The sequence below is a fragment of the Peromyscus eremicus genome, unplaced genomic scaffold (assembly GCF_949786415.1).
Source record: "Peromyscus eremicus unplaced genomic scaffold, PerEre_H2_v1 PerEre#2#unplaced_876, whole genome shotgun sequence".
Classification (NCBI taxonomy): domain Eukaryota; kingdom Metazoa; phylum Chordata; class Mammalia; order Rodentia; family Cricetidae; genus Peromyscus; species Peromyscus eremicus.
The window spans coordinates 53,670-63,992 of NW_026735112.1; the positions used below are offsets into that span (position 1 = coordinate 53,670).

At 52.4% G+C, this 10,323-nt stretch overlaps 2 protein-coding genes across 2 annotated transcripts; both read left to right on the forward strand.

Annotated features, from left to right (window-relative positions):
* The first annotated feature begins 775 nt into the window (after window positions 1-775).
* LOC131901966 (arylsulfatase L-like) lies at window positions 776-3,626 on the forward strand. Its single transcript, XM_059253002.1, has 4 exons — window positions 776-859; window positions 2,488-2,532; window positions 2,757-2,906; window positions 3,510-3,626. The coding sequence occupies exons 1-4, from the start codon at window positions 837-839 to the stop codon at window positions 3,526-3,528; spliced, it is 237 nt and encodes a 78-aa protein (XP_059108985.1). The 5' UTR covers window positions 776-836; the 3' UTR covers window positions 3,529-3,626.
* A 1,186-nt stretch (window positions 3,627-4,812) lies between these two features.
* LOC131901965 (arylsulfatase L-like) lies at window positions 4,813-6,740 on the forward strand. The gene is made up of 3 exons (XM_059253001.1): window positions 4,813-5,254; window positions 6,363-6,499; window positions 6,610-6,740. Exons 1-3 carry the CDS (start codon window positions 4,914-4,916, stop codon window positions 6,675-6,677), a joined length of 546 nt encoding a protein of 181 aa, XP_059108984.1. The 5' UTR covers window positions 4,813-4,913; the 3' UTR covers window positions 6,678-6,740.
* The last annotated feature ends 3,583 nt before the right edge of the window (window positions 6,741-10,323 follow it).

Consider the following 10,323-nt stretch of genomic DNA (forward strand, 5'->3'; position numbering starts at 1 on the left):
GGTGACATGACCCCCATGGACTTCCTTCCTTGTTAATCCAGGACCTCATGGAGTGGGACCCCAGGAACATGCCCCACAGTGTGTGTGTGGGGGGGGCGAGACTAGGTGACCTCATTGTGAGGAGATGAGCATAACTGACTGACTGCATGAGCAATGCTTGATCGGAAGGGGTCGTGCAAAGGTCACAGGACCAGGACGGTTACCTCGAGATACTTTCAGAGGCTTCTTCTTCACCCACTTCCTCTTCCTCTCCCTCACTTCCTCATCCTGTCCTCTTCGTTTCCCCTCCCTCTTCCCCACAATTTAGTTTCCCCATCCCTTCCTCTTCTGTTTACCCTCCCTCTTCCTCCCAACTTCCTCTCCCCCTTCCTGTCCTCACTTCTGGTACCCCTCCTTCCTCTTTCCCTTCCCCACTTACTTCCTCTTACATTTCCACTTCCTATTCCTCTTCCTATTTTCCCCACATTGGCCATGCACACTCAGGCTCCTACACTTGCTGCTACTGTCCCAGTGTCAGCAAGCTAGCTTGTACAGATCACCTTAAGGGAGTCAGGGAGTCCTGCAGCTCCTGCTGGTCTAACCTCCTCCCCTGTAGCTATTTCTACAGAAACTTATAGCATCTGACTTCGGGGTGGCTGAAGTGGGACGGGAATTCCCAAAATAAAATAAAATTAAACATGAATCTTGGCTGCCCAGGCCCAAGTAGGCTGAAAACGGGTTCCAGTGTGATCCCTGTCGACCCCGCCCAACCAGACAGACAAGTTCCTCAGGGTGGGGGTTGGGGTACACCAAGGAGACAGTGGCGAGCTAGGTCAGAACCGGCTGTAACCGACCAGATGCCGCTGCTCGGCCTTGACAAGTGAGTCTGGGCAGGAGGGGGAGGGGCAGAGGGAGGGGGCTGCGCCCGCGATCCCAAGACGGGCAGCCTTGTCTTCTGGGGGAATCTACAGCGGGAATTAGGCGGCAAAAGGAGCGGGGAGGGCAGCAGAGAACGCTCACCCTCCCCCACCCTGGGGAGAAAACCAAAAATACTTCAAAGGCTCCTTTCTGTGCACGCGGGAGGGTCCGTCACGGCGGGTTGGTGTAGCTCTGCGTGGGAAACCTGGGGGTGAAAAAACGTTGGTTGACAAAACGAAACAAAAGTTATTTTTTGCAGAAAAAGAGCTTGGAGGTAGACAGGAAAGACGAGGAAGAGTTGGGAAAACTAAACTGAATTAAGATGGATGAGAATCAAAAGCTAAATTCAGAAATTAAGTTGAATAAGGAAAATGAAAATGGCATTTAAAAGAAATCTAAACAGAAATGAAATTGGAAAGCACACTGAGGCGAAAGTTAAACTAGAAATAAAATTGAAAATTAGTGGAAATTTAATGAAAATAAAAATTAAGTTGAATTAAAGTAAAATTATAAAGAAAAAATTTTAAATTAAATTTAAAATTAAAAAAAAAAAAAAAACACTTGTTGGGCTTCTGTGTTTGCCTGTCCCAGCGTGGCACATTTGAAAAATAAGTAAGTAGACAAATTGGGAAACTGTCAAAACCATTATTTCTATGAGTTTTTAGCCTATGACAGAGCGAGATTCTCAAATATGAAAAGTTTTTTTAAAGTTTTAGAACATTAAAGTTTTTTAATGGTTTTTAAAAATTAATATTTAATTTATCACGACTCTACCAAGCTCCCGTCCCACAGGCCCTGGCAAAATCCCAGCCTTGCGCAGGACGGGAAAATCCTCAGGAATCAAAATATTTACACATGGAGTGCCCAGGGGTCGGTAACTAAAACGAAATTTATCTCTAAATTCAATTTCAGCCGAAGTTAAAAATGGGCGCGCTGGCGGGTCTCTCCCGTAACACACAGGCTCCTCTATTTCCGTTTCTGGTGCTATCAGGTCTCCAGCAGTCCTCTCCAACAAGTTTCCTGACCAGCAACTCTAGAAAGGGTCACGCTGATGATGTCACAGTTGATCCATTAAGGGCCACGTGGGGGGCGTGGGCAAGTGGGCAGCAGTGAGGTCATTGACAGCTCTGTCAACTGTCATTACCCAGAATTCCCTGGAAGAGTCTCAGTGAGGGGTTTGGCCTGTGGGTGTGTCCTCAAAGATGATTGACATGAGGACTGTACGTGTCCTGAAGGATGATTGACATGTGAGTGCTGTGGGCGTGTTCTGAGGGAAGATTGACACAGGAGGGCTGTGGGCGTGTCCTGAGGTATGATTGACATGTGAGGGCTGTGGGCGTGTTCTGAGGGAAGATTGACACAGGAGGGCTGTGGGCGTGTCCTGAGGTATGATTGACATGTGAGGGCTGTGGGCGTGTTCTGAGGGAAGATTGACATAGGAGGGCTGTGGGCGTGTCCTTTATGGATGATTGACGGGTTGGGGGCATTTCCACTGTGGGCGGCACCATCACGCAGGCAGATGGAGGGGCAGGGACTATGCAGGTGTCCTTTTTGTCACATACTCACTTGTCACGTGTTTACTTCTCATAGGAATTCTCAGGCTAGAAGCATCATGCCCCATCACCCACATTTATGGTAAGAGAATCTTCCAGAAGTCCTTGTGGAAACTTAATTGACAGTTTATAATTATTTGAAAATTAATCCTGTACACATCCATGGTGGCCGGAAGTCTCCACTGGATCCCTGGACCCACATGTAGCTACCCAGCATGCACTGCAGTGATGATGTGCACGCTCCCTGCCTCAGAGACAGGGATAGAAGAAGCAGGATCGATGGATGACATATCACATGTGTTTCAGGAATTGCCTTGCTGCCCTACTGGGTGTCTTCCTCAGCCTGGACCCGGTCACGTGCCTGGACACATCACAGTCTCGACCCAACTTCCTCTTGCTCCTGGCAGATGACCTGGGCATCGGGGATGTTGGCTGCTATGGCAACAGCACCATCAGGTGAGGAAGGAGAGTGTAGCATGAATTCTAATTGGTCTTAATAATTAAAACCTGGAGTCAGATATGGGGTAAACGCTAAGGGTTCAGAGAAGTGAAAGAGTAGCCAGCCACCAGACTCTCTACCTCTACTGAATCCGCAGACCGAAAGGGTGAGCTACTGTCCCTGCCCCGTCTTGTCACTTCCTGTCTGTCTCTGTAAAGACCTCCAGACCTCTATGATTAGCTAATGGCTAGCTCCACCCTCTGATCTTCAGACAAGCTTATTAGAGCACAAAATATCACCACAGGGGAGGGCCCCGAGTACCCATAATGCTCCTCACCAGGATACCCATAATGCTCACCAGGAGACCCAAAATACTCCTCGCAATGGTACCCATAATGCATCAGGATCTGCCCTTCCCATGATGCCAATGCTGGACCCTGATTCACCCAGGGTGTCAGTTCAGGATTTCCCATGATGCCTAGGGCCAGATAGTGAAGTGAGCCTCACCAGGCCAACCTTGCCCAGTGAGGCTGACATTGGGGTCACGTGGGTGTGCCAGTGTCACGAGGGTGTGTTGGCCCCCCCACGCCATGATTCATGCCCCCGTCCCTCCCCACCAGGACCCCGAACATCGACTGACTTGCAGAAGGTGGTGTGAGACTCACTTAGCACCTGGTGGCTGAAGCTGTGTGCACACCCAGCCAGGCAGCTTTCCTCACCGGGAGGTACCCCATCCGCATAGGTGGGTGGGCCCACATGACCCTGATATCACTTCCTCCGCTCTGTCCCACCCGTACATCCCCCACAATGGCCCACCGAACAATGACTCCATGGACTACTGATGATGTCACTCCTTCCACTAGACCTTACTGATGACACAACTTCCTCCAGATAGGCATGTTCCTTCCACTGGCCCCATTCCTAAGTCCCTCCCACTGACCTATGACTCCAGCCTTGGATAATCCCACTGATGACGTCACTTCCCCATTAGGCCCCACTCCTAAGTGCCCACCCACAGCCCACTGAGTTATGAGTACATCCATGGATGATCACATTGATGATGTCACTTCCTCCCCTAGGCCCGGCTCCTAAATCCCCCTACTGACCGATTACTATATCCATGGATGATCCTCTTGGTGAGGTCACTTCCTCCCACTAGATTCCACTGTTGACATCACTTCCTCTGTAATGCCACAGATTGTTACTTAGTCCAATGTCTAATGATGTCACTTCCTCTCATTAAGCCCCATTCCTAAGTCCCTCCCTCCGACCTATGATTCCATCCATGTATGACCCCATTGCTGACGTCACTTCCCCCCACTATGTGCCACTGATGAGGTAGCTTCCTCCCTCTATTCTGGACTCCTGAGGTCCTCTGTGAAAGGCAGAACCAGGGGCATGCTGGGAGCTGTGGGAGGCAGCTCTAGGGGAATTCTATTGTGTGCTCCATGTCCTACTGTGTGTACACTCTCCAGATTTATCATCCTTCCGGTGCAGGCATGACTTCCGGTAATGGCCACCGTGTCCTCCAGTGGGCCGCAGGCTCTGATGGCCTTCCTGCAGAGGAGATCACGTTCGCAAAAATCCTGAAGGAGCAAGGTTACATCACGGGCCTCATTGGTGTGTTCTCTGATGTCCTTGGGATGTAGGGGGTGGTGACATCATCTGGCCTGGATGGGTAGTGATGTCACCAGACTTGGTGCTGGTTGTGTCATCATCACATATGGATCTGGTGATGATGTCATCCTTCATAGAGCGTGTGGTGATGTCATCTGACATGGAGTGGGTGGTGACATCATCAATGAGTGGGTGGTGACGTCACCTGACTCAGTAGGGGGTGAGACTAAGCAGGAGACCATGGGATGTTAAGCAGGTGATGATGTCACTGGGCCACCAGCACCCCCCCCCGCCCATGTGGTTTCTCCCCCCCCCCTCCAGGGAAGTGGCACCTGGGTCTGAACTGTCACTCCTCCTCCGACCACTGCCACCACCCACTGAGTCACGGGTTCCAGCACTTCCTGGGCATGCCGCTGGGCATGATGGCGGACTGCACAGGGGCAGAGCCTTCGGAGAAGCGTGTGACTCTGCAGCACCGCCTGCACCTTTGGGGCCAAGTATCCGCGCTAGCTGCGCTCACCCTGGCCGCTGGGAGACTCACCCGGCTCCTGCGGACACCACGGTGGATGCTGGTCCTCGGCCTGGCTGCTGTGGCCACCATGTTCCTTGCTGCATCGCGTCACGTAGGTGACCTCATCATCTACGCAGATTGCTTCCTCCTGAGGAACCACAATGTGATCCAGCAGCCCCTGTGCCTTGAGCGGGTTACAGGCCTCATGCTCCGGGAGGCGGAGACCTTTCTGCAGAGGTGAGTAGCGCAGGGCATGTTGGGAAATCCCTGACCATCTCCCCACGCCCTCTCTCCCTCCCATGGTGCCCTGTGGGGAGTCGGCTGTCAGTCATTCACATGGAATGGGCCTAGTTGCCCTGTACACGCGAGTCTGAAATAGACTATGGGAACAGGGTGAGGAAAAAAATCAATAACCGTTTGGTGGGGTGTCTCCAACCCTCTACTGCCAGAAAGTAAGTGGAGGCAGAGAGGGTGGCGGGATTGACGACAACTTGGACATAGAACAACATCTATGTGATCAGTAAATGAGGAGGTGGGTGATGGGTACTGATTGGTTGATTGACTGATGGATGGAGACTAGGAGCAGAGATAGGCAGGTGGATGATTGACGGGTGAGTCATCGATGGGTAACAGATAATGGACATTGAGGGATTGATTGACAGCTGATAGGTAGCTGAAGGCCTGATCAGAGAGTGACTAATAGATGATCGATCAATACACACACGACAGAAATACGTGATTGACAGGTCTGTAAAGGATGGTTGATAGATGACAGATACAGATCTATTGACAGGTACATGACTGATTGACAGGCAATAAGTACAGATTGATTTACAGGTATATGATTGATTGACAAGTATAGATACAGATTGATAGATATAAATACAGAATGATTGACAGAAACATGATTAACATTTATAGGTACAGATTGATGGACACACATGATTGACAGATGATAAGTACAGATTGATTGACAGATGATAGGTACAGTTTGACTGAAACATGATTGACAGACGATAGGTAAAGATTGATTGACAGATGATAGGTACAGATGGAAAGAAACATGATTGACAGAAGTACAGATTGATTGACAGATATATGGTTGACAGATATTGGCACAGATTGATTGACAGATGATTGGTAGATGATAGACAGTTGATAGAAAGATGAGATGGAAAAACCAGTACTAGTGTCGTCAGGCTCCAGGCAGAAATAACTGAGGACAAGAGGCAGGACTATGGGAAATCAGGGAGGAAGGAGGTCAGAGGCAATGACATCACTGAGAATAGGAGGGACGGCAGGGAGTTTCTGTCTCTTCTGCCGCTGATGTCACCACCCCCTGCAGCCACAAGCAACACCCCTTCCTGCTGTTCATGTCTTTCCTGCACGTGCATGTGCCCCTCGTGACCACTGCGGACTTCCGGGGGCGAAGCAAGCACGGGCCATACGGGGACAATGTGGAGGAGCTGGACTGGATGGTGGGTGAGTGACGGGGGGTGGCAGGCGCTGGTGGCAGTGCCCGGGTCAGCGTGCGTCCCCACGCGCCCCCCAGGGTCCCTAGGGTCCCCAGGGTCACATGCCCGTCCTCACAGGGCGGGTCCTGGACGCGCTGGACCGCGAAGGACTGACCGACAACACGCTTGTGTACTTCGCCGTCTGACCATGGCGGTTCACTGGAGTCTTGTGTGGGTCACGTGCAGCTCGGGGGCTGGAACGGGATGTACAGAGGTGAGCTTGGTACTCCACCCAGGTACTTAACAGGAGCACTCTCCACAGCCTCGACCATGCATTCCTTGGCTGGTGGCCCCATCTCTCCCTCCCATGATCCTTCACTTCCCTACTTCTGGTTCCCAGGATGACAAGTGCCCTGGGCTGGTGGCCCAGCCCATCTGCCCATGATCCTTCACTCTCATCACTTCCGGTTCCCTGAGTGACAGGTGTTCTTGTATGTTGTCCTTGGCCCTCCCTCTCCCCTTCACTCTCCTCCCCTACTTCAAGAACCCCTGGGTGACAGGTTTGTTGGCTGGTGGCCCTGCTCCTCTATCCCATGATCCTTCATTCTCTTCCCTCCACTTCCTGTTCCTGGAGTGACAGCTGTCCCGGGCTGGTGGCCCTGCCCCTCCTGCCCTCTGATCACCCTTCACGCTCTTCCCACACTTTCAGTTCCCGGGTGACAAGTGTCCTTGGCTGCTGGCCCCCTCCCACTTCCCATGATCCCTCTGAGTTCCTGGGGTGACAGGTATTCTGGGGTTGTGCCCTTCTCTCTATCTCCCATGATCCCTCAGTGTTCCCTGCCCCTCCTCTATTCATTGCTACTTCCGGTTCCCACCAACTTCCAGCAGCCTGACTTTCCCTTCCCAGCCTGAATCCCGGTCCCTCCCTCGCAGGCGGCAAAGGCATGGGCGGCTGGGAGGGCGGCATCCACATTCCCGGCATCTTCCGCTGGCCCGGTGTGCTGCCCGCAGGGCGGGTTGTGGATGAGCCCACGAACATGATGGATGTGTTCCCCACCGTGGTCCTCCTGGGGGGCGGGGCGGAGCCAACGGACAGGTGAGCAATGACGTCACACAGGAAGTGAGTCTGAGTGACAGCTGCTGTCACAAAGGTGCGGGCTGGGGGTGGGTCCGAGTCCTGGGACAGGTGAGCAATGATGTCACACTTGAAGTGAGCCTGGGTGACAGCTGCTGTCACAAAGGTGTGGCACAGGGGTTGGGTCAAGCATGGTGGACAGGTGGTCACTAACATCATACTGGAAGTGAGCCTGGGTGACAGGCGCCTGAGTGGCAGCTGCTGTCATGTGAATGCAGGGCTGAGCCTCAGGACTGGTGAGCAATGGTGTTACATCGGAAGTGGGCCTGGGTACAGCTGCTGTCATGTATGTGCGGACAGGGTGGGGCGGAGCAAGTGGGGACAGGTGAGCACTGACATCACACTGGAAGTTAACCTGAGTGTCAGCGGCTGTTACATGGGAGAGGGAGAGGGAGAGGGAAACCATGGAACCAGTGAGCAGTGACATCACACCAGACGTCAGTGACTGCTGCGGTTATGTGGGCGCATGGTGGGTGCGGGGCAGAAAGGTGGATGAGTGTGATAAGAAAAAGAAGTTACAGAAGAGCAGAAGTAAACACAAAAAACATAAAAACAAACCCCCTTCCTCCTCCTCCTCCTCCTTCTCCTCCTCTTCTGACACTTCAGAAAGCAGCATCGCGAGTGACAGCAAGGAAAAGAAGAGAGAGAAGGAGAAGAGGAAGAAAAAGAAGAAAACCAAAAGTTCAGGAAGTAAAGCTAATGACTCTAAAGAGGATACGTCTAAGAACAGACTTCACGAAGAACTTTCTAGCAGTCACAGTGACAGAGGAAAAGCCAAGGAAAAATTAAGGCTTCTAAAACGAGAGAGTTTTGGGGAGAATAGCAAAGATGTCCACTCTGGTTCTGACCGAAAGTCCGGAAGCCATCGTCATAGTCCAGAGAGGAAAGGGTCTGACAGAAACGGGGGAGTCCGGAGTCACCACAGGGCTGAGAGCAGCAGCAGGAGAAGCCGGAGCAGGAGTCCTGGTGGTCACAGGCAAAGGGAGATGAGGAACTGGCCACCATGGAGTCCTAATGAAGAGCGGACCAGGAGAAAAGACACCAGAAACCATGGCAACGGTGAATACAGAAGAGACACTGCTAGCCGCCATGATGAGAAACAGCGTGTGAAGATACCGGTAAGCCACGAGCCACTTGGCAAGGTATAGATTTATAGAAATGGATTAATTTAAGCTATAAGAACAGTTAGCAAGAAGCCTGCCACGGCCATACAGTTTATAACCAATATAAGTCTCTGTGTTTACTTGGTTGGGTCTGAGCCTCTGTGGGACTGGCAGGTGAGAGAGATTTGTCCTGACTGTGGGCCAGGCAGGAAAACTCTAGCTACAGATGAGCAATGACGTCACACCGGAAATAGGCTTGAATGTCAGGTGGGGCTGTCACATAGTACAATGGGGGGGACAGGGCTGCAGAGGACTTGAGTGACAGGTGTGATGTCACGTGGTACAATAAGGGGGGCGGGGAGGGGGATAGCATAGGACTTGAATGATAGGTGGTACTATAGGCCTCCATACTAGCATTGTGGAGCACCTGTTTGATTGACAGCCAATGTGTCACCAACCCCCCAGGGTGATTGATGGGAAGAATCTGATGCCCCTGCTGCAAGGAGAGACCCCACACTCAGACCATGAGTTCCTGCTGCACTACTGTGAGGTGTTCCTGCATGCTGCGCTCTGGGTGTAGCGTGACCGTGAGTACACACATAGCCCCTCCCCATAGGAAGGGAATACTTGTGGTTAAGAGTGGCCATGGGTTAGGCTCCTCCCCTTTTGGCATCCATCAGTCAATGAAGTCACTCTTCGGGGCTATGTACTATTCCCCTCCCCCTGAGTAGACATACTGCCATTCATCCCTGTGATTGGCAGCTGTCAATCATCCATTTAACCGACAGGAGGAAGAGTCTGGAAGGTTCACTTCATGACCCCGAACTTCCACCCGGAAGGGGCAGGTGCCTGCTACGGCAGCAAGGTGTGCCCGTGCATCGGGGACGTGACAGAGCACGACCCGCCTCTGCTCTTCGACCTGTCTACAGACCCTGGAGAGACCCACCCCCTGACGCCTGACTTGGAGCCAGAGTTCCACACGGTAGTGGGAAAACTGCGGCAGGAGGCAGCAGGGTACTCACTGAGCCAGGTCCGCCAGCAGCTGGGCTCCATCTACAACATCTGGCGACCATGGCTGCAACCATGCTGCGGGGAGTTCCCACGCGGGTGTGACCTTGAGGAGTGACACCCATATGACACCCACGTGGAGCCAAGGGGCAGGGCTTCGCACTTCCAGCAACCTCAGAACTGGAAGTTGTAGCCATTGCAATGCATTGTAGGTCCGGGTTTGGGGAGTTCCTGTGGTGAGGTGCATTGTGGGTGCTGGTGCAGGGTGTTCCACTGGTGCAGGTGTGACCTTGAGGAGTGACGCCCACGTGACATCCTCACAAGACCCCACCCTCGTGAGGCCAAGAGGTAGCTTTGCATGTCCATCACCTTCAGAATTGGAATTAAGGCCATCACAATGCACTGTGGGTGCTGTTGCGGGATGTTCCACTTGTGTGGGTGCGACCTTGAAGAGTGATACTCCCGTGAAACCCACTGGGTACTCAGGGTCAGCGTGGGGTGTGACCAATAGGAGTGATGCTCATGTGACACCACGCAGGCTGAGGTGTGGAGCTTTGCCTGTCCATCACTGTCAGAATTATGTCCATAGCAACCATTGTTGGGCTT

Bases quoted from the DNA above. Each gene is read 5' to 3' on its own strand.
- LOC131901966 (XM_059253002.1), top strand. From the start codon at position 837: ATGCCGCTGCTCGGCCTTGACAA. The intron at 860-2,487 runs GTGAGTCTGGGC...TACTTCTCATAG, and splicing joins CCGCTGCTCGGCCTTGACAA to GAATTCTCAGGCTAGAAGCA. The intron at 2,533-2,756 runs GTAAGAGAATCT...CATGTGTTTCAG, and splicing joins CCCCATCACCCACATTTATG to GAATTGCCTTGCTGCCCTAC.
- LOC131901965 (XM_059253001.1), top strand. From the start codon at position 4,914: ATGCCGCTGGGCATGATGGCGGACTGCACAGGGGCAGAGCCTTCGGAG. The intron at 5,255-6,362 runs GTGAGTAGCGCA...CACCCCCTGCAG, and splicing joins GCGGAGACCTTTCTGCAGAG to CCACAAGCAACACCCCTTCC. The intron at 6,500-6,609 runs GTGAGTGACGGG...CCGTCCTCACAG, and splicing joins GGAGCTGGACTGGATGGTGG to GGCGGGTCCTGGACGCGCTG.